The following is a 21,255-nucleotide window of genomic DNA, read 5'->3' as shown; positions in this document are numbered from 1 at the left end:
AATTTCCAGGGTGTCATCACTGCTTAACTCTGAGTCGTATATACTAATTTGATACTAGATGCACGTATGGTGGTTGTTTGAAAGAGGATTTTATTAGGAGAGATGTCTTTACTGCAACCACTTGTACCACTCCTCGTTTTGGGAAATATGATGCATGTCAGCAATGGCATGGTTTTCCATCCTGAAGCAGTCTGTCAGAGCTCCCATGGGAGTTTAGTTTAATATGCGTAGATGAGATAGCCCTCGTACAAGAGCTTTTCTAGTTTTTCTGTTTACATTGCAAATACTTCCATGGAATCGTGTGGGAGCAAGAGAATTGTCTGCTGAATTCTGATGCCTGTGACAATGATAAAAATATCATTAGCAGTGCCTAGGAAGAAAAATGGATCACACGAGTTTGCGTACGACTTTATTCTATACAATTCTGCAGCTGTGTATTTTCCCTTCATTTACACCATGTATATTGCTATTGTAATCGGAAAGCAAAATGTCTTCTCAGTCTGTAAAACAGTATTTGCCATAATCCGAATACAGCATCTCCCATGGCAAAGATTAGTGTTATGTATCCACAGTGCAGGGTCGTTTACCAGAGGAATATTTTACTAAGTGGCTTGACCTGAGCTTTTTAGATGAATACCCTCTTCTAGGGAGAAAAAGAGATTTGCTCTGTAAATCAGAGATGACAGTTTATAATAACACTGTGAGATAGAGAGGGAAGAAAAGAAAGGGAAAAGGAGCTGAACTCTGCATCAAGCCAGGACTGTTGTTTCTCTTTACAGCCCCCGGGATGCTCATATGGATTTCCTCGCCAATGCGCAGATGAGCTCTGCTGCCCACAAGAGCTTCTGTGCACGGGTAGATAGGGACAAGGTTTCCTTAATGCTTTAGGGAGGAGAAAAACCTCTCTTTTTGTTATGGGTCTAGGTGAGAGAGAAGTAGCTTTATTGTTGTTTGCTCTTTGCTTTATGTCGAGGTGACACTCCCAGTCAGTTTGTAAAAGGAGTTTGTAAACCCATAAATTATTAATCTGCAGGTTTTGTAATTCCACAAGATGGTGCTTACAACTCAAATCAAAATGGAAGTCTTTCCCCTGCTCTTAAATTCTCTGCTGTTAAATTTCAAATGAGACCCAGCGTTACTGTGGAGAGTACATTTATGCAGAAAGCTGCATAATATTTCTTAGGACGGCATGGAAAAAATCCAACTGAACTTAAAGCACAGTTAACAAAGTACGGTTTTTGATGCATTCATTTTCTTTTTTGGTTGTGTTGCTTTAATTATACAAAGAAAAAAATGTATAATGCCTGGCCTGATAATTAATTAAGATTCCTTAATACAGTATGTGGGAGTTTGGGTTAAATTTTGTTTTCAGATTTATATACATCTTTAACTTTGTGCAGGAATGGTATATGCACAAATCTAAGCAGTTTTTATTCCTAGAGGAAAAAGACATTTTTTACTTGGAGGTCACACTGCATTGTGTCTTAGCATCTCTCTTCTGTATTCCCCTCTGCTCTGGCCCATAAAATGCAGTTGCTGTGGGCCATGTCTTCCTCTTGTTTTAAATTCAGGTTCTACGCTATCTGCAGTTTTCAGACCAGCAGCATATCTTTCTGTGTATTGAAATGTGTTGGACTGGAGAATACTTTTGTAGGTATTTAATAAATACAAAGTGTTTGTGCATGTGTGTGTGCAAAGAATTTGGTCTAAATGTGGAAATGAGTCTTTGAAAAGATCTATTAAATTTCCTGCCATTGCAAAACAGCATAGTTAAGTTATTGGAGAGGTGACTTTCCCCAAAACAAAAATTAAATTAGTGATACATTTATAATGTGTTTTAGATGTTTTTTTAAAGCCACATTAAAATGTTGACTCCTCTGAGATGGCCTCAGAATTATCAGAGCTTGTTAACTGTTGCCCTGGAGAAGAACTGGGCAATGTAGAAAAATTATTGGACTCTAGGATTATTCACAGAAAAGATAAAGGATTGATGGTTTTGTCATAGCAGTTCACAGGGCCTGTTTAAATTTTCAGTGACTAAAATCCACAATGCTGCTTTGATGTTAAAATCATTTGAGGGAAAGCCCTAGGCTGCAATTTAGAATGCTGCATACTAAAATTATGTTAGATGCTACTGCCTGATTTTAGAAAAAGGAAGGGGGAGTGGAATTGAAATCCTGTTCCTGAAATTTTAGTTCTGCTCTCTTGTTGATGCATCTTGCTCAGAAAAAGAAAAGGTTCTCTGGAAAAATAGAAAAGTGTTGTCAGTGAAACTATAATGTATCTGCCAGGGGAAAGCTGAATTGAGGTGGCTGGGACAGCACCTTAAATGCTTGCTTTTATGTTTCTTTTAGGATATTAATTTATAATTTTCAATCTCCCCCCCCCCCCCCCCCCCCCCCCAGTCAGGGAAAAAGATAAGAGTAAATTCTGTTTTACATGATTTTAGCCACGTGTTGTCAGCAAGACTTGAACTCTCAACGCCAGGGAACTCGCTTCTCTCGGTTAGTGCAGGCAGGGAGAGCCCGTCCCTGGGTTCTCTCCCTGCTCCTGGGCGGACGCCGTGTCGGGGGCTTCCTCTGTGGCCTGGCCCCGGCGGAGAAGGGGCTTTGCTGGCAGGCTGCTAGCAGCGGCTCTTCCCAGCGACCGCTCCTCTCGACTCCCGTGTGCGGAGCGAGCCACTGAGGCTGTTTCAGTGTGGACATGGGCCCTGCTCCTTTGGATGGTTTTGCATATGGTTTTTATTTTGCTAAGGCAAATAAATGAAAGAAAACGATGACTTTTAACAGTTTACTTGTAAATTCAAGTTAAACAGTATTTTCACCAGTCAGAAAAGGCATATCTGTATCTGTGAGTTTTGAGTACTATAAAATAAATAAATTTATAATTAAAGAAGATATTTAGTACCCTAAATATAGCAGCTACTGCCTCCTCCATAATTCAGTGTGAACGTTAAGCTCACTTGTCCTGCAAAGGGGTTGCTTTTTCCTGAAGCATCACCTAAATAATACAGATACAAGAATACTACTGCTATACAGTAATTTCAGAAGCCCCATTACAGCTGTTCAACATCAGATAAGAAATAACAGTTCATGCAGAGAAAAGGAAATACTGGAGCTAGCTACAATAGTAGCTACAGACTTGAAGCTTCTCCCAAAGAAAAGGAATACATTGCTGACAGGGCAATGCTAAGCAGGTTAGGAAAAGTACAATGTGGCTGTGCGCACTGTTGCAATGACTGCGTGAATAATACAGTTGTTCCAAGGTGTACTTGTGCATCTACTCAAAACGTTGGGTATGAAATCAGATATTAGAAACTTCATGAGCCTATTGTATTGATGTAACATAAATTATAGCTATGCAAGTGAGGGCAGAAAGCAGTAATAGTCTAACCTCGTGTAGAGTTCAGAACGCATTTTCATAAGCATAGCATGACTATAAGATACAAAGCGTGATGCATATGAGCTGAAGCAGTGCAGAGGTACGTTTTGCTTTGAACAAATTTTAGGAGAGCTGCTTTAGCGTACGATAAAAGTTCCCTTGTTGTAGCTTAGAATATCTGCAGTATGACTGGAAAGTGTTGCAGTGCAACCAAGTATAAGCCACTACCAAATTGTTACATGTTTTGAAAGCTCAGCTCTATCTTTAGAAATTATCCATCCTACAGCTTCTTCCCTGTTCTCCTTTCCCTAACTCCTCAGGAGAGACACGAGCTTTGATGCGTTCTCTTGAGCCGCCCTTTTCTGTTCCTTTGTAGCTGCTAATGCAACTTCAGAAAGTGTCCATCTGAGATGTGGCCAGCACGTCATGTGCGTAATACACATAAAGGGACTGAAAAGCAGTAGCAGTGCTGCAGGGATAGCCAAGCTACCAGGAATTACCGTGAGAGCTGAGACACATTTTTTATACATCTGTGCTGACAGAGAAGTCCTATTTGGAATGCAGTTTGCACAGCTGTCCTTGCCTCCCAATAGCATGTCAGAAACGTTGGTGTAAAAGTGCTTTTTATTTGTTTATCGCTGTTTTGGGGAAATTCTTGCATGACCCTAGTGCTGAAGAACTTTTACTCCTTCCTGGCAAAATACTGTTCTGCTCATTGTGAGTTTAGTGCCGCTAACGTCCAATTGCTCCCTGTGTTCTTAGAAAGCGTTCTTCAGAGCTTCAGTGTTGCGCATACAGTTGCAACAACAAATTGGAGGCCATGTGACTCTAATGTTACTATTCTACCTAATGTTTGAGGAGGAAAAGATCATGGAAATTTCTTGTATTCACTACCCAGTTAAACCTATGAGACAGAGTTTTGTTACCTGCCCAGAGCATCATCAGATATATACATATATATATCATATATATATGGTGTACTGAAGTTCAGTACACTATATATATTATTAGTTAGTTGTCTACTCCTTAATTTTTATGTTGCTAAATAGTTCCTGGAGAAAGTTGAGTAAGAGAAATTATTTGAATTTTTGCTGTGACTGTGTTGAAAAGGGACAGTGTGTTTAATATTGTCTAGACCACAGCACTTTCTCCTTGATTCAGTTTTCTTTGAAAATGATAGTGCCTTATTAGATGAAATTGATAGGGAGAAACCTACTGAATGAAGCAGTTGCTCAACAGGGAAGCTGAATTTTGGTCATTTTTCATGACAAATACCAGTTAATATTTTAATTAGCAACGGTACCCTATAACTGAATGTTAACTGCACGGCAATCTTTAGACCTTTGTTCTCTAGCCTACGTGTGTGTCCTAATGATCAGCCTTCGTTGATGCTGAGATTGATGATCCTTGGTCTTCTCAGAGACGCTGAGAACAACCACAGATATAGTTACTCGCTTTTCTTTGATCAGGTTCATTGCACTGTAACTTTTTTTTTTTTAAATATTCTTCTAATGATTCTGGAAGACTTTAAATTTGCTCTTTTTCTTGACAGTCCTTCCAAAGTGCAATCTTAATAAATTTTAGAGTGCTTTGTCCTTCAAGAGCTAGTATTTCAAAAGCTCCAGAAGTCCCGACAGCCCCCTGGAGAGCAGCAGGCTGGCCCCAGCACGCTCTCACAGACAGCAGCCATGGCATGGCTCAGGTGCTTGTGGATGGTGCTTGTGTTGTGTTCAGTGACATCTGTTTTAACCTCCCACTGATGCTGAGTGCAGTTTTTCTGTAGTGGAGCTCAAATGCTCTTATATATCACAGAATATTTATAAATAGGTTTGGATGTGATTTTTAAGAACTCCCCTTATCTATCTCTTTACCCAAATCCAGAATCATCTTCGCTGTTCCTGGCAATTTTTTTTTTGTTTTTGGTCAATGTTTTTAAACTCTATATGTGTTATAAATCCCATCGCTTTGTAGGCAAGCTATTCCCATGTTTTACAGTTAGAAAGCTTTACCCTCTGTCTGCGCTACTGCCTACCTCCTCCCAGGTGCACCACCTCTCTTCCAAAACGTGGCCTTCAAAGCTGAAGGGAATGCACCAGGTAAGGCCTTAGCAAACACCTATCCAAGGCTTTTCAGTTTGGCGTGAGCCATATGTGTCAAATCATTTCTCTCTAAGTGGATTTTTGAATAGTGTTCCCAGAAAGATGGTGTCATTACTGGATTCTGGCAAGGATTGGTCCTGAGCGGTTGCTGTTGATGTGGAGCAGCAGGAATGTTATGCCATTGCAAATGTTCCCTTTCTCTGGTACCTTTAAGCTTGTTCTGAACATAATTGCTTTACGAAATGTAAAACTGTTAAGATTTGATGATGCAAATTGTTTAAAGCTTTTTGACTAATATGGCTTCAGATGTGATCCAGTCATATATATCCTGTATCTATTAATTAGAAGTAATTGTAAGAATTAATTATATGTGGTCATTCTCACTTTTAGAAACTTCCCTTTTCTATGAGTAGTGATCTGGAGCGATCCCAGCCTTTGTATGTGGCCCCTCCCCACTGCAGAGCTATGGATGGAGGACCTGCTGCACACATTTTTAGTTATATGTATAACAGTTTACTGGACATATCCTGTATACCTGGAGTGAGTAGCAGGCTGATGTGTTGTTCAGCCCTGAAGATAATACTGCCCTATTGAATCGTCTTCATTGTGTTCAGGAAGAGATCCAAAATACTTATTTAGTTCAGTGATTCCGTTTTTCTTTGATGGAATAATGCCCTGCACTATCTACAAACAAATATTAGTAAGCGACTATATGCGGTAACTTAAACAATATGTGTGTTAGGTTATATTTATTTCACAGAGCATTGTACACCTCGTATGACATACTTTCCATAGTGAGCTGATACACTTGAATAGCGTTCTTGGTACTTCTCTTGATTAGGCCTGTTTGTGTTTTCATTTGAATTGTTCCTTTAGATGGTCCTTGAGGAATGAACAAAGTCAAGACTTAAAGCCAAGTATTTTGTTAATAGTGAGTTTTTCTTTTCATGCTAATCTCTTGTAGAGACAGTGAATTGTTAGGTATCTTGGAAAACTACGGCTTTTTTGGAACATATTAAATGATTGAAGTTTCCTCTTCTGTACACAAGCTATGTCTGAGCATTTTGAAACCATCTGGCAGTTCTGTGACTTCGTTTTGCAGTTACGTTCAGAAAAAGCCTAAAACAGACAACAGAGAAGAGGAGTGTTTAGAATGGCTTATTTGCCAGCAGTCACATTTCTGGCACTTGACTTTGGTACGAAATACTTTGCTGTTGTCGCCATCAATCTAATGATTAATTCTCTTCTCCTGGCAATCCTGGAATATTGGAATATTGCTAGAAATAGGATCTAGGCTGAGAGAGCCAATTCTGTGTCACATGGATACGATATACAAATGGAGAGTACACTTATGTAAGATTCCTCTGATACTTGTGACTAATTTCTTGCTATGTTCTTAGAAAAGCTGCAAATGTTATTTCTGAACTGTTCGTTATTTGCCTGTGCTGTGATGCAGTGATAAAGTTAGCATGAGATTTCTGTCTCTCTACCTGTGTGTTTGTATACCCGTACACCTGCAGATATCAACAGCACTGATTTCACTAGTATTGTTTCTGTTAACAAATGGGATTTTGATGCTTGCTGAAAATGCTGCGCTCTGCTGTTCACATCCAAGGAATCTCTGCTTCGTGGAGTCCTACGCTACAGCAAAGTATTTCTAAGAAGTATTAAGGCAATTACTGCTTTCAGTTTGTACAAAATTACAATTTTTAGCCTGACTTGAAACAAGATGTGTGGCATATAACAAGCCATATGATTAGTGAGCAGAGAATTCACAAACATCAGCAGTGCTTCAAGAGGATATAGGAAGATTTGCTATCATGTCTCCCTGTGCTTTCCATATATAGTACTTTGCCCTTGCTGTTCCTCTCATCTCCATGAAAGGTCATGTGAGGTCTGTGATTTTACTAAACACAGAGCTGCCTGGAGTCTCTGGCTTTTGTTTTTTCTTCTCCTAATTGGCTTTTGCTGGTTGATTTTTGAAGCATGATGATGTCAAGCCAATTTACCCAGGAGTTGATCATCATGCGATTCTCATCGTGGTGAGTATGAAATGCTTTGGCCCGCTTGCAGCTTTATTACCCCATGCTTTTCTAAAGGCTTAGTGAGGTGCTGTCCATTACAAGTCAATGACGTGGCTGTCTTCAAGGTGATGAAGGGTGCATCAGTGGAAAAGAAGGAAATACTATTAAATCCCAGCACTTGTAGCTGGCTTTCATTTTCAGTCTGGCTAACGTGTTATTCATTCCACTGGTTACTGCGCTAGCCTTGTCCACTTACTTGTGGTTTATATCTTGACTTTTGTTCATCTTCGGTAAGTAACTGAGGCTTCTTTTCTTAATGCTTACAGGACGACATAATGAAACTCAGCTACTCTCTTTACTTCTTTATGATTTGAAGAGTATAGAGTGGTCTTGATAGCAAGAAGTTGCCTTAATAAGTGTCATCTTGAGCTTCATCTTCATGCAGCAACTGATTATGGCATTTCTGTGACCTTCTGTGGCACGAGCGTTGCAAAATCACCTTTCTATAGGTGGAAGTGAAGTGGAAACCAAACCTTTCACCATGTAAAATGAATGTACTGGAAAAGTGAGTTTAATGCTACTGAGGAGGAGATATTGCTGGAGTCTCACTGGTGGAAGCCACATGACTGTACTTTGAATGATGTATGGTCCATTTTGGATAGCAAGTTTGGGTTTATCTAACAGTCTGTATTCCACTTCATCTCAATTATTCATATTCCTAGAGGAGAGGATTATTCTGAGGAAGAGTATGTTGATGCTTTAGCCCCAGGGTAGTTGGAAGCTGGAGGAGCTTTAGCACTTAGACATGAAAACTCAGGCTCAGGAATGAAAACAAAGCAAAAGCGCTCATCTGGGACATTGGAAATGATTAGCTAGGCAGTATGGAAATGTATAACTCTACTCTGATAACTGAAGGAAACAACATAGAGTTAAAAATGGAGTTTGAAGTGTGTTTGTTGATAGTGGTTCAGATTCTTTGGGCATACCACTCATACCATGCACATATCAATTATTTTAGTCCCTAATTCTGGGAGCTCCTTGATCTGCTAGTGAGAGTAATATATTGGGAAGGTGAAGTGCTGATGGTGAGGAAACAGGGTCTACTGTGCATGTTGACAGAATAAATACTATAGCACTTTGGCATGTCTTTCATGGACATTTTGAATATCTGTAATGTGCTGAATTGCACAGGTCACAGCAGGGCTGGCTTGGAGGCATGCTGTTCTCAGGTATTTGGAGACTTCCAAAAATTACTGCAGGCTATTCTTCAAATATGATAGCACTTCTGCCTTGAGGTTTGATTCCCAAATACTGCTGAGGAAGACTAATACTCAGGATGAGACCACAGCCTTCCTGCTTGCTCATTGGAAAGCCTTTAAAGAGAAATTTTAAGTATCTCGAAGCAGAAGTTGCAGCATTTCTTTTTTAGTTCTACAGAGCTTTAGATTATTTGGGGTGATGGCAGATGACTATCCTTGTCAAAGTTAAGAAAAAGATCCCTAAAGGGATTTACAGATTTTTGTAGTGAATTTCTCTTCAGGAGCAATAGGTTACACAGGAACATAAAGCAGACTTCTGGGCGGGGGGTGTGGGAGGAAGTGTGTATCTTTCTTCCTCTTGATTGGGTGATCTGGACTTAATTAACTTTTGGAGGATTGTTTTCCTATCCTTAATGTATTAAGTATGTTCAATTCTGTGTATTACTCAAAGTGAACGTGTGCTACCAACTATGGATTTCTAATTCTGTGGGTGTTTTCTAATAGCACAAGAATTGAGCTGGCAGCATTTAAAAGGTATTAAAACAAACTTACATAGTATTTTCATAATGGTTGGCTATACAGATTTAAAAAAATGCACAAATAGAATTTTTTTTGATGCTGTGTGTATACATTCACAAGTTTTTTTGCTGTGGCCATGCATTCAGTGTCCATAATTTTGACAGTTAAAGTAGAAATGAGTATGCATTTTCTCACTGTGGTCCTTTATTAAAGGCTTGATAGCTATATATAGGGGTTAACAGTATAATGTGTTTGATGTGGGGTCTCTTCTGCAGAAAGAAAGGGGGGTTCCCTGTCTGATGACCTCTGTTAGACATCACTTGCTGTACACAGTTTGCATTTTTCCTGGCTTGGCACAGGAACCTACAGCCTATGGGTCCCAGCGAAGTTGCATTCCTGGTACATCTGGTTGTTGTAGCCATTGCTCTATCTGCGCTCGAGAACTGCTATTTTAAAGTATTAGCTGGGGCACGTATTACCTGTTATTTTAGTGGCTAGAACAGCATTTTAGATAATTGTATTCTGTGTCTCAGGTTTGACCACTGGTGCCTGTGGTATATGAAGCTTCTCAAATTGAGGACTTCTAGTAGGTGCGAGTTGCACAAGCACTCATCTGTGCTGATGCTGTTTGTCAACTATTTGCTGTATGCATAGGGTGCTGGAAATACCACAGAGCTGTAAGTGCTCTGCTCTGGTGGACTTCAGCTGAGTCCATACCTTTTGGAGTTGTCTGAAATGCCACCCACTGAAGTTTGAAGAAAAAAATCTTTTTTTCCTGCGAAATCTGAATTGGTAACTCCAGATTATGGTTTAAACTATTTCATCTTGCCTTACCCATTCTGGGGCTGATATTTGTATTATTTGTATCTCGTGTCAAACCATGTTTTTCTTTCTGTTGAATTCTGCCATGTGTTGCTTTGTCTGTAAGTTGCTTCCAAGCCAGTAATCATAAGCTCTCCATCTGGTTTGGGAGCAGAGCAGTGATAATGTAAAGGGACATTTCCACTATTCTGTTTGAAAGAATCCTCCATCTGTACCAAATCTGCCATTTTAATGAGATCATAAAGGATATTTTTTGGTTTCCCTTTTCAGAGAGGGAGGACACTGATTGAGATTTTTTTTTCACGCGTATCTATTGATTATGTGGTTGTACCCCAGGTCCTTTCTCTTTCCCAAGCTAAGAATGACTACAGGAATTCACAGTCCATGTAATCTGGGATGCAAAGTAACAAAAGGATCTTGAAAATCTACCCAAAGCCTGTAACAAATTGATTTTGCCATTAGTATTGAGCCTCTTTTTGAATTATCCTTTATTAATTGCCCGTACACGAGCAATGATCTTGAATTAGGTAAAACTGATCCACAAGGTTAAAGAAATATAGTGTCACTATGATTTATGAGGTGAGCTTTCAGGAATCAGAGCCCAATTGATGGATGTGAATGTGCTTAGATGACTTTTTTGGTGCTGCCAGTTCTTAATTTTTCTTGCTCTTTTTTTTCCTTCTTTTTTCTTTTTTCTTTTTTTTTTTGTGAATCTAATAGTTGCCCTTTTAAAATTAATGGAGAGAGAAATGGGAACCTTCTCTTGTGAGAATGTCAAAACATAAATCAGGACAGTTTTGCAGAGGTTAATAGACAGCAGTCTGGGTCAGGCATCCACTGCTCTCATCAGACTGATGTGAACCTTAAAAGCCAAAAGCCGGTAACCAGAAAACACGGTAGCTCTGGCAGCCTAAAAGGCCAAAGGGCGAGCCAGGGCAAGCCGCCTGTGGCACCTCTGGTGGGAGCGGGCCATCGCCTCAGCCCCACCAGCACCCTCTGAACCTTGGGGCCTGTGCAGCCCATTGGGAAAACAGACATAAACAGGGACTGGGTCAGATCCTGTTGCTCTGAAATGCTTTGTTCCTCTTTTCCAAGCAAGCAGCATTTTATTTTCAGGAGAGCTGCCTGGCTGCCCTGTCTGTATCCCTGGCCATGATGCCCCAGAGCAGGTCTCCCCTGAGTTGCACCTGATGGTGAGGGGCTGCCACCCCTAATGTGGTTTGTATTCGGGGCAAACTCATGTGGATTTCCATAACGCTGTCCGATTAAGCTCTGCTATCTACAAAAAACCCTAAAACCAAAAAAAACCTCTTTGCAGGTTTTAAATCTCATTTGATTCCATTGAATCCCATTACAGAAATTATCATGTTTCCTTTCTCCTTGTTGATCTCAGGCAAATTTCCAAAGGCAGAAGAAGGATGTTTAGGCACCCAGTTCCTGTTCAGAGCCAGCTCGTCTTCAGCTATCATTTTCTTGTTGTTTGAGGCTTCCTGATTCAGCAAAGTTTCTTCACACCTGCTTTATTGAAGGCAGGTATGCAGAGCCTTAATATTCAGTAGGGCTCTTCAATAGCCTCAGAAGAGCAAAGTATTTAAACATTTCTCTGAACCTGGACCTAGATTATGCAAGACGAAATCATGGTTGATTTTGCACATCTCAAAAATGAGAAATTTCTACATGCCACAGAGAAACCTCTAGAAAATGTGTAGTATTATATTAACAAGAATGGTGAGGTTTTCTTTTACTATTTTGAAACGATAGTTCTCTATCCTCAAAACAAATAACAATGCTAGATCAAAATTCAACTTTAGAAATTGAATGTTTCGGAGAGATGATGTACTGCTGCAGCAGCTTACAGTAATGATGCTGCCAAGGTAGCTGTGGTGCAGCTGACTGAGATTGCTACTACAGGGAGCTCTGCCACAGATATGTCGCGGAAGTGAATTCATTCAGACTGACTTGGTCATCATCGTGTGTTTAAATGCAGGCAGAAGGCTCTTCCACCCCTGCAGACAGCTGCTAACTTCTCTGCATTTAGTCAGTGGCAGGAGTGGGTCTTAGTCATAGATACTATAATGCCATAAGCAAAAATTTGCAGAAGCAGAGTGTAGTTGGTAATAATTAGCGTGCCTCTTCAGTGGTATTAATGAGATCGTTTCAAGCTAGATCACCCAAGTGTGTGGCCTACGTTATTTATTTAGTGATGTTTTAGGGTGTCAAATTTTGCACCTTCTGAAAGATTTTACACAGATAATCAGCAACAAATTCTGCAGTATAATGCAAGAGTGCAGAGTTACTATCCAGTGGCTGAATTCTAGTCAATGGAAACATGGACAAATGTTTCCTGAAAATATCAGGCATATCTTGCTTGTCAGAAATATTAGCCCATGCTTGTTCGTTTGTTTTCTCATTTTATCCCTTTGCTGTTCTGTTGTACCAGTGTGTTGATGTGAGAGGAAAAACATGGATTGAAGTAGAGCAGTGTGTGCTGTACAGGTTCTTGTAGTGAACTGAAGACATCCCAATTTTCTCTTCCTCAGAAGCTGGAAATTATTTAGGACCACTCCTGATATCCTAAGTAACTGTAAGGGAAGGGGAAGCGTGCAGAAAATTCCTACTTTTAGAGGTAGTTTTCATTGCAAAGGAAGAGATCTGCTTTACTGAAAGTGTGAATCTGTCCCTGGGCTTCACTCTGAAGCAGAAGGATTTTGCTTTTGGTGCTGCTTTTAATTTCTTTAATTTAGGAACTGGAAGTATTTAGAGACCAGCCTTTTAGTTCAGAAAAACAGCCTCTAGAACCAAAGGTATAAATCTATCATAATTAGTCATCAGAAAATCTGAATAAATATAAAATTGCCATGGAGTAGGAGGCAGGCATATGTGGCATTCAGAACACACAGAGTGTAAAATGGTGTTATTGTTGCCTTTAGAAATAGTTCAAAGTAGTCTGCATTAGAAAGAGCTGATAAGCAGAATGACAAAAGCCTGTTTCATGAGTGATTCCAAGCAGCGGTGGTTTTCTAATCAGCTGATTCGGCAGCTATTTTGGGTATGCTACAGATCATGATTACATTCGCCAGGAATGATTGGAGGCTGCAAATATGGGTAAGCCAGCCGGGAATCCTGGGACACGCTCTGTTACTAACTTAACAGTCTTACAATCACTTGTCCTTTGCCATTTAAATAGCCAAGGGAAGTCTAACAAGTGACTGTGCTTAGTTCTTTACCGGGGAAAAAAAAACCCAACACTTCCTGAGGCCGCTATTTTTAGCAATGGTGCAGTGTCCAAAGTGTTAACTAATTGAGTCATCAGGTTTCATATTTGGCCACAGAAAATGGCAGTGGAAGAGGGCGAATGCTTTCCAGAACAAGTAAGCATTTGTAGATTCTGAAATATGAGTGAAATTTGAATATCTGATTTCTTATATTAGTGTTTTAAGTCTTTGATTGTATGAAACGAAACTGGATGTAGGAAGCGGTACATTGAGGCTTCGTTGGTGTATTTTGTATTCTGACATTGGGATCGTGGTATAGGCTGAAGCGGTGGTTAAATGGTATACGGCATTATTTGTTCTCTCTGTCCTTATGAATAGCTGTGTTCTGTTCAGGGAACTCTGCTGAAGACCCTTACTCAAATTACAGAAACGTTTTGTAATATTTGTTCTGTGACCAGGGCCTTAAGTAACTTGAATATATGTGATACAATTTTCTTCAATGAAGTATTTTAGCAAATCTTACGCATTATGGAAAAAAGATCACTGAAATTATGTTTTTAAGGTATATTTATCAAATAACCTGATTAATTGATCTGTAGTTTGACAGTAAGACTGAAAAAGGAGCCCCCTGCTGCTGTTGTGCTAGTAGTGACCAGTTAAGAGGTGCACACCTATCTCTCCTGCTCGCTGGGGTGGTCCCAGGTACTCCAAGGTAGCCCCAGGTGACTGAAAAATTCCTCATTGGAGTAAGCAGCTGTGAAATGGCATCTTGTGTTCAGTGAATAAGGCTCCGCAGTTCTTCAGCAGCTTGGGCTATTCATGTTGGTTAAAAACACAGAATTAAAAAAAGAAAAAATTTCTCTATGCTACTTTTCTGTAGAATTAAAATACAAGGTTCCCGGCAAAAGGTGGCATCATTTTTTTGTGTCAAGCTTTGTAGAAGCTTCGGGGAAATAAAAAATGAGGTATCTCTTGAAGGCTGGGAAAATGTATGGCAGTGTTTTCTTTAGTCAGAGATATTGTTGATGAAAGTACGCAGCAGTTTATTGGCTAATTTGTGTATTAGCAATTGTTTTGCGCTCTGAAAAATACTGTCGTGAGTTCTCTTAAGTGTGTGAGGTTTTTTTGTTTGTTTCTTTACTTCTTGTCAACACAAGGCTGGATTGCTGTTTCCCGTTGAAAGTGCTCTTTACAAATTCTAGTTGTTCTCTGGTTTTACTCCTCTTATTGGTAAATTCGTTTCCACCAACCATTGCAAAACTATGAAAACATTAATGCTGGGGGTTTGGGTTTCTTTTTTTGTGTGAAAAAACTTCTTACAGGAGGAGATTTTGTTAAATTCGGAGATCTTATGGTACTTGATTAAACTCTTCCTTTATTAAAAAAAAAAAAAAAAAGCGCAGAAAGTAAGTCTTGAGAATAATTATTATTTATGCTTATTTTATTTTTTTAACACTGTATTGTCAGTCTTTGGGATGATAAGCCCAGTTGCTGCTGCTTTGTGTGAGCCCGAGTGCTGCGGGAGTCGAGGCAGCAGTGCTAGCTCACACGCGAAGGTCAGGAGAGGCAAGCGGGCTGGCTCCGCGCGGTCCCACTCTGCCCGCAGCCTGAGCTCAGTTGCAGCCGACTGGTGCTTACTCTCGCTTTACGGGGTTTTGTTAGAGGTTGCGCAGAAAGCAGTCCTTGTGTTAGCATGTACTGTGGTCGTTCATTGAAGATATGGAGCTGCTCGAAATGGAGCTGAGCTATCTAGCAGAGCTGTGGAGCAAGGGCACAGTATATGTGTGTTTTGTAACTTTGCTTGTGGACGTTGTTTGTGGCAAATTCTGATTCTTCTGCATATACCTGAGTCTCCTATAGGCTACCACATATGTTTTAGGGGTGAATGAGAAGCAAGATCTACTTCATTGCTTGTTTATACTGTAGATTTGCTATTCAGAAGTTATGTCTTTAGTTAATCCTGTATACTAATGTCGTCTTCTGTCATCAAATGGTAGGGGAAGTTACTGCATCGGGCTGATAGGCAGTGCTGTTGGCTCTAGCTTATTTTTGTAAATTTAGAATAAACCGATCTTCACTTTAATGATTCAACTAAAAATTAAATCTGTATTTATTACAATATTAAAGTTGAATCCTTTTTAGCCCGTTATGGAAAATGTTAATTCATTAGTGAAATATAGTTATCTTATTCAATTAAACAATAATGTATTTTCCTAACATGCTTCATTCTGATACTAAGAAACAATGTGATAATTTTCAGATGAAAATAAACAGTTAGGTCTGGTTAAGGTGAAGTAAGATGTTCAAATACTTATATTTTCTTTTTGACAAAAAATTGAAGGTCCCTCCATTGATGTTCAGCTCATCTGAATTCTTCTAAAGGTCTCCATACTTTTAGTTCAGATGGTTTTGAAAGGAGAAAAGCACTAATTCCGTTCTGTAACTGCAAAGTGTCTGTGTGAAAGTGGCACCATCTAATCTGCAGTGTCGTATCTGTATATTCATTTTTCCTCACTTTAAGAATAAAAATGAGCTATGTTCTGTTATCTTGCCCTGTCTGTTCATCTCAAAGAACCATACAATTACAACTGTTCTTGCTGCTAGTTACTGTTCTGTTAGTTCCTGTTTTCATCCTATTTGTGTGTGTAAATCCTAATCCTAGGTTAAGACCTCAGCGTGCTCGGCACTGTACCAATAAGGGACAAAAAGGCAGCAGTTGCCCCGGCCAGCGTTTAGATTCCTGCTTCTGTTTCCAAACAGAATGGGGTGTCTAGATCCAGTACTCGATTCTAGTTTAAACCCGCTGATAGCGATTGCAGGGCTTAATTTGACTTATGGTTTTTTGCTCACTGAGTTTGGTGCTTACGCTGGTAAAAGCGACTTGTTCATTGGTGTCTGGGGTATTTCTCAAACTTGGCGCGTGCATTGATTGCATTTCATAGCAATGCCACCACCAAGTGCCTTCACGGAAGTTTCCGTGCTGTTTCACACCGACACTGCTCTGAGCCGCAGTGAATGTCGGTGTTTGATCAGAGAGGAGCAGGACAAACAGGGCACTGGGGGAAGGCCAAAGACTCAGGGCTCGTTCTGCGAACAGCCTGGTTGCCCTGCAGGTCACACTGCACCTGCTGCCCACGTCATGCAGCATCACTGCCAGGAGAAAGAAAACAAGTATCCCTCAATATTTCTAATAACGGCAAACAACACTCTGCATAATGTCTATTCTGTTTCGGGTGCCTTGCCTTTGTGGTTTATACTAAAATGGTGGATCCTAGAAAGGATCTGGAGTTCCTGGGTCGTATCTCTTCCATTTGAAGATTCGAATGGAAAACAAGATATGGCAGAGTGTGGTCATCAGGGAAATTCAGCTCCAGGAGAAGAACATGGCTAAGCCACTGCAGCCCACAATCGTCACTGCTGCTACTCCTCAATAAGTCTCATACATCTCTGGACCAGGCTTAAAACTGTCTCTGGCAAGTTGCTTAGTTTTGAGAACTGTTAACTTTCCTGTATGCAAATATCCTTGACACTAAAGAAAAGCACTAGCTAGGTTTTTTTTTTTTCTCCTTAACAACTAGAACTGCCTCAGCCCATCTTTGGCTCCAGGGAGGTGGTTCAATCCTTAGATTTATTGGTTCCATTGATTCTTTCTCATCCTAGCAGGGCAGATGTATTTCACAGCTGAGCTACACAGGGGCGTCAGGACAGGGTGTTCTGTTAATGTTATACGCTCTGCTAAGGTAAGCTGCTATGATAAAGCTCATTTGATGCCTCTAACCACCTCTGCAGAATCAACACTTACCAGGTTTACATGCTGTGGTGCCAATCTTGCCCCTGAAGTCCTCTCGATACCTCGAGGCTCTTTAGATAATTTCCACTGCCTCTTCAGATCCATGTATCTGACATGAGTTGTGTGGTTTTCCCAGGCAGAGACTCTCTTTAACAAGGTATTCAGGTGGGTGTGTTGGAAGAGGTTCTTTGCTTCTGACAGAGGTCGTAATCTCTCTTAGGAAACCTGTAAAATTGGCAATTACAAATCCATGTAGGTGTGCAAATCCTGTAAGGATCCAAAACAGAGCATCAAAAGCTTCTGAAATAAAGTAGCATCTCAAGTCTACCAAAGCATAAACTTTAATTACAAGCAGGACTTATAATACATGTAGAATAAACTGGTGTGTGTGTGTGTGTTATTTCCACCTCAGAAATGGCTTGGCCGGTTATCCTCAAATGATCTTTCAAGTTAAACTCCTTCAAACTTTCAGGCAGATTTATTTTTTGTTGAAGAATTAGATGGATGCATTCAAAAGCAGGCATAAAATAGAAAGGTAGAAACATAGCAGTTAACTTTTAACTTCAAATCCAACTTCTCTATACTGAAAGCTCTTGATAGTTTATCTAGTTCTATAGGAGGTTATGTAGCTGATCTGTAGTTTATATAGCTTGCTTACTATAATATGTTAAGGGAATATTTATGTGCTTGTGCTGACCTGCAGTTGGTTCCACTTTATTACCACTAACTTCCACCTTACTACATCCGATTGGATCATATTTACTTTTTTTTTTTTTTTTTTTTTTTGCAGAGAGCTTATTTTGGGTGTAAAAAACTCTCTCTCTAAAATCAGCAATATTTTCTGAGTTAGGTTCATACTACTGTTTTTTCCCATTAACTTCAGAGGGGATGTATCTGAAATTATAGACAAAAAAGACAGTTTAAAAAACCTTTTGAGGAGGTTTGCTGAATTTTTTCTTCTCTCTAGATCTTGCTTCTAAAATTAGATGCAAACAGAGAGCAGGAGGTAGACTGAATGACATAATCCGTGTCTTCATTCGGTGATCTGAGGAATGGGACTTTGACATGGAAATGACTTTAAATTTGAGCCTGGGATGCACTGAATTTATCTCCATGCTCATTGGGTACTCAGTTTCTGAGAGGAAAGTAACAGGAATAGATCAATGGTATCTCATCTAGCTTGACACATGAGAGAGTTGTTATCTTGAGGTGTGTATAAACTTAAGAAGAAACCCTCTAAGCCCATCCAGTCCTTTTCTAGCTTTCTGCAACTGTGGTAGCAGTTATGAAAAAGTGATTTATTTTATGCTTGCAAGTGTATGATGGGAAAACTTTAGAGGGGGAGAGATGAGTAATTACAGACTCAGGAGTTTCTCCCCAGAGCTGGAAATAAACTTCCATATGAGTTGAGGCTATCAGAATGGGGAATCTGGATCTTGAATTTTAGATGCTCAAATCTGTTGCACTTGGGTGTATGAGATCCTTTTCATAGATTATACATATAAGTTGGTCCCAAAGGGTCTGGTTCTCTGGCTGATTAGTCACACTGTACTCCTTGAGTAATCTAGTTCAGTTTCATTGGCTTTATGTTCTTGAATAAAGTGTGTCCAGATTTACCACGTCATTTGAGTTTGTTCACGCAGGGCACTCTGATAGCCTGTAAATTTGAAGTATAGGCCAAGTTCTTCATTACTAAAGAAACTGTATTTCCCCATTAAAAGAAAATAGTTTTCCCCATTTACTGTTCATGCATGCTCAGAAAGTTGGGTAGCGTATGTTGAGCAGATGAACATTGATTTGTAGTCCTGGAAAATAAGGCTCTTGCTTTTGGTCTTCCTAATTTAACGCATTCATGCTAATGTAAATGTTTCCGCACCTTCTTTAGGTAAAGCTGACCCATCAAACTTCTTATGTGTTTCAAAACCTCATCTGTGCAATCTGCAAAGTGTATTCCAAGTTGGGTAGACCCTCACCTTCACCTGCTGTTTGAATGTCGTCCCTGGGAGATTGGTTTGATGTCGGTTTGGGTGTTTGCTACTGGGCTGTCAGATGTTAGTTTTGTTGGAACTCTAGTTAAATCATTCTGTGTGTTGTTGTTGATATCCTCTTATATCTGTAGTGACAAGTGAATAACATCGAGATGATAGCTTGAGGGGGATTTTCGATGTGTAACGTTGCACAAAACATCCACATAACCTGTGGATGTTAGGGAAAGGTCTCCCACTTAGGATTGAGTATCTAATTCTCTGCGTCGTTTGTGCCTTGGAAATCATATGTTGGTTGTAGAAAACCAAAAGAGTAACAGCTGCTTTTCATTTCTATCCTGTCCTGGAATTTTCTTAGGAATGAGTCATTCAGGCATTTAAAGAGACCAGGGCTGACTAGGTTTATAATCTCTTTAAGACGACTGCTTTTGTAAAATTAAACAACTTACACAGCACGAAAGCTGCATCATAGCTTCATAGCAGATTACTATGTGTTATAACACGCAAACAACTCACTGTAGATCTCTTAATGCTGTTAAATGCAATAGTAAACAGCTCTTGTATTGCAAATTTTGAAATGTTCTTGTATTTATCAGCCTTGCCATGTCTGAGTCCTTTGCAGAAAACAGGTACTCAAGTGCAGTTGCCCTACCTTCAGCAGTAACAGTACCAGAGTCAGTATTTGACTGAGATAGACTAACAGGGGAGCGTTGTAAGCGATATTTAAATTGATATATACTAAATCTGCATGTTGGAGACTTATCTAGTCATGTGGTCCAACAAAGAAAGAGATTTCTTTATTTGCTTGGATGTTTTCCTGTTTTGGTTAAGATGCCATTTTAGTAGGATTTCTAGAAAGACAGAGCTGAATCTAAAATGCATCCTTTAGACTGCTCAACTGTAGGATTGCATGTTTCAGGTTGACTACTGCACAGCGGTAGAGCCTCTGTTGTTCCAGGTACAGTTAATTATAGTTTCAGAAGCAGTTGTTGCACTCATATGAGCGATTTTAGTGTCTACTGTTGTGACCAAGAAGAGGAGGCTCACCTAGTCTGAAACCAGTATATTTACGAACTTGTGGAAAACTGATCTTAGTTACGTGGTTTGAACAGGGCCAATTATGGCACATTCTAAGTAGTGTAATATTTTGACTGCTTTATCATGCACAATACAAGAATATGGTCAAAGAAAGGTGATGATTAAGTTGCATAATAGGACAAATAATTAGGAGGATTTAAAAAAAATTTTTTTAGCCAAGAATTAAATCAGTTTTCAGGCTGCAGTCATATTCAAAACAGCTGGCTTCCCTAGGCAAAGGATTTATCCTTCGAGTTGTCAGGCAGGAGGAATGGAGCTGCACTTGTTGCCCTGTGGTTGTGTTTACAGTTGCGATCTCAAAAGCATTTCTCTGAAGGATAATTAACAGCAGAACTGCAGATAGCAGTTGGCCCCAGGCTGTCACATTCTTATCAGAAAAAACACATACGATAGTCTGGTATGTAAAGCATGAGTACAGCCGCAGTCATTTGCACAGAGAAAAGATCGTCTTCCCATTTGGTGCAACCAGCCCTCTGTCTAATTACAAAGATACAAGCAAAATTCTATAATACAGGTTTAGTTATGAGGTAGTAAGGAGGCATGAAGGGTCTCCCCAGGAAAATCATTTATTTCACCTGGTTTGGACATTGCTGTTAACTGGCCAGTATAACTTAACTGAAACAATTTCATCAGTTATTGAATGACACTAGCAATTGTTTGGAGGAAAACTCAAAATTAACACAGGAACGAAGTCTTAAGAACTGCTGAGGAGCCCCAATTTCCAGTGTAGTACTTAGTACCCATCAGAACTGGGCCTACTGATAAGAAAAACGCTATCTGTTGCAGTATGTCCACTCTTACCAAAACAAGCAAAAATGTTATTGTTTGTTTTCTCAGATCATCTCATGCTGCTGCAAAACTAGCTTTGTTAAACACATTTCCAAATGGAAGTAACATAAGTTCATCCCTTAAAATGAGGTCATTGCCTCCCCCCACAACAAATGTTAGGCATGGTTAGCATCTTTCCGTTGGGACTCAAGCCAGAATGCATCCGGCTCCAGCACAATGGGAACCTGCTGGGGGTTTCCCTTCACAACAGCTACTGTTAAAGATGGAGTGAAAA

The 21,255-nt window shown here is 39.8% G+C and overlaps 1 protein-coding gene across 17 annotated transcripts in view; it reads left to right on the top strand.

Moving 5' to 3' along the window:
• The window catches only part of ANK3 (ankyrin 3), a 373,731-nt gene that overhangs the window by 197,836 nt on the left and 154,640 nt on the right, over positions 1–21,255 (top strand). Inside the window, exon 1 of one of the 17 annotated variants that reach the window (XM_068950769.1) lies at positions 13,425–13,475. The exons of the other annotated variants lie outside the window; for them this stretch is intronic. Coding sequence (XP_068806870.1) covers positions 13,440–13,475 — 36 coding nt within the window. The 5' untranslated portion in view covers positions 13,425–13,439. Of the gene's footprint in view, positions 1–13,424; positions 13,476–21,255 lie in introns of those variants that run through there. 17 annotated transcript variants of the gene reach the window in all.

The sequence above is a fragment of the Struthio camelus genome, chromosome 7 (assembly GCF_040807025.1).
Source record: "Struthio camelus isolate bStrCam1 chromosome 7, bStrCam1.hap1, whole genome shotgun sequence".
Lineage (NCBI taxonomy): Eukaryota > Metazoa > Chordata > Aves > Struthioniformes > Struthionidae > Struthio > Struthio camelus.
The sequence above is the reverse complement of the archived record's forward strand: the minus strand, read 5'-3'. Positions and strand labels throughout refer to the sequence as shown.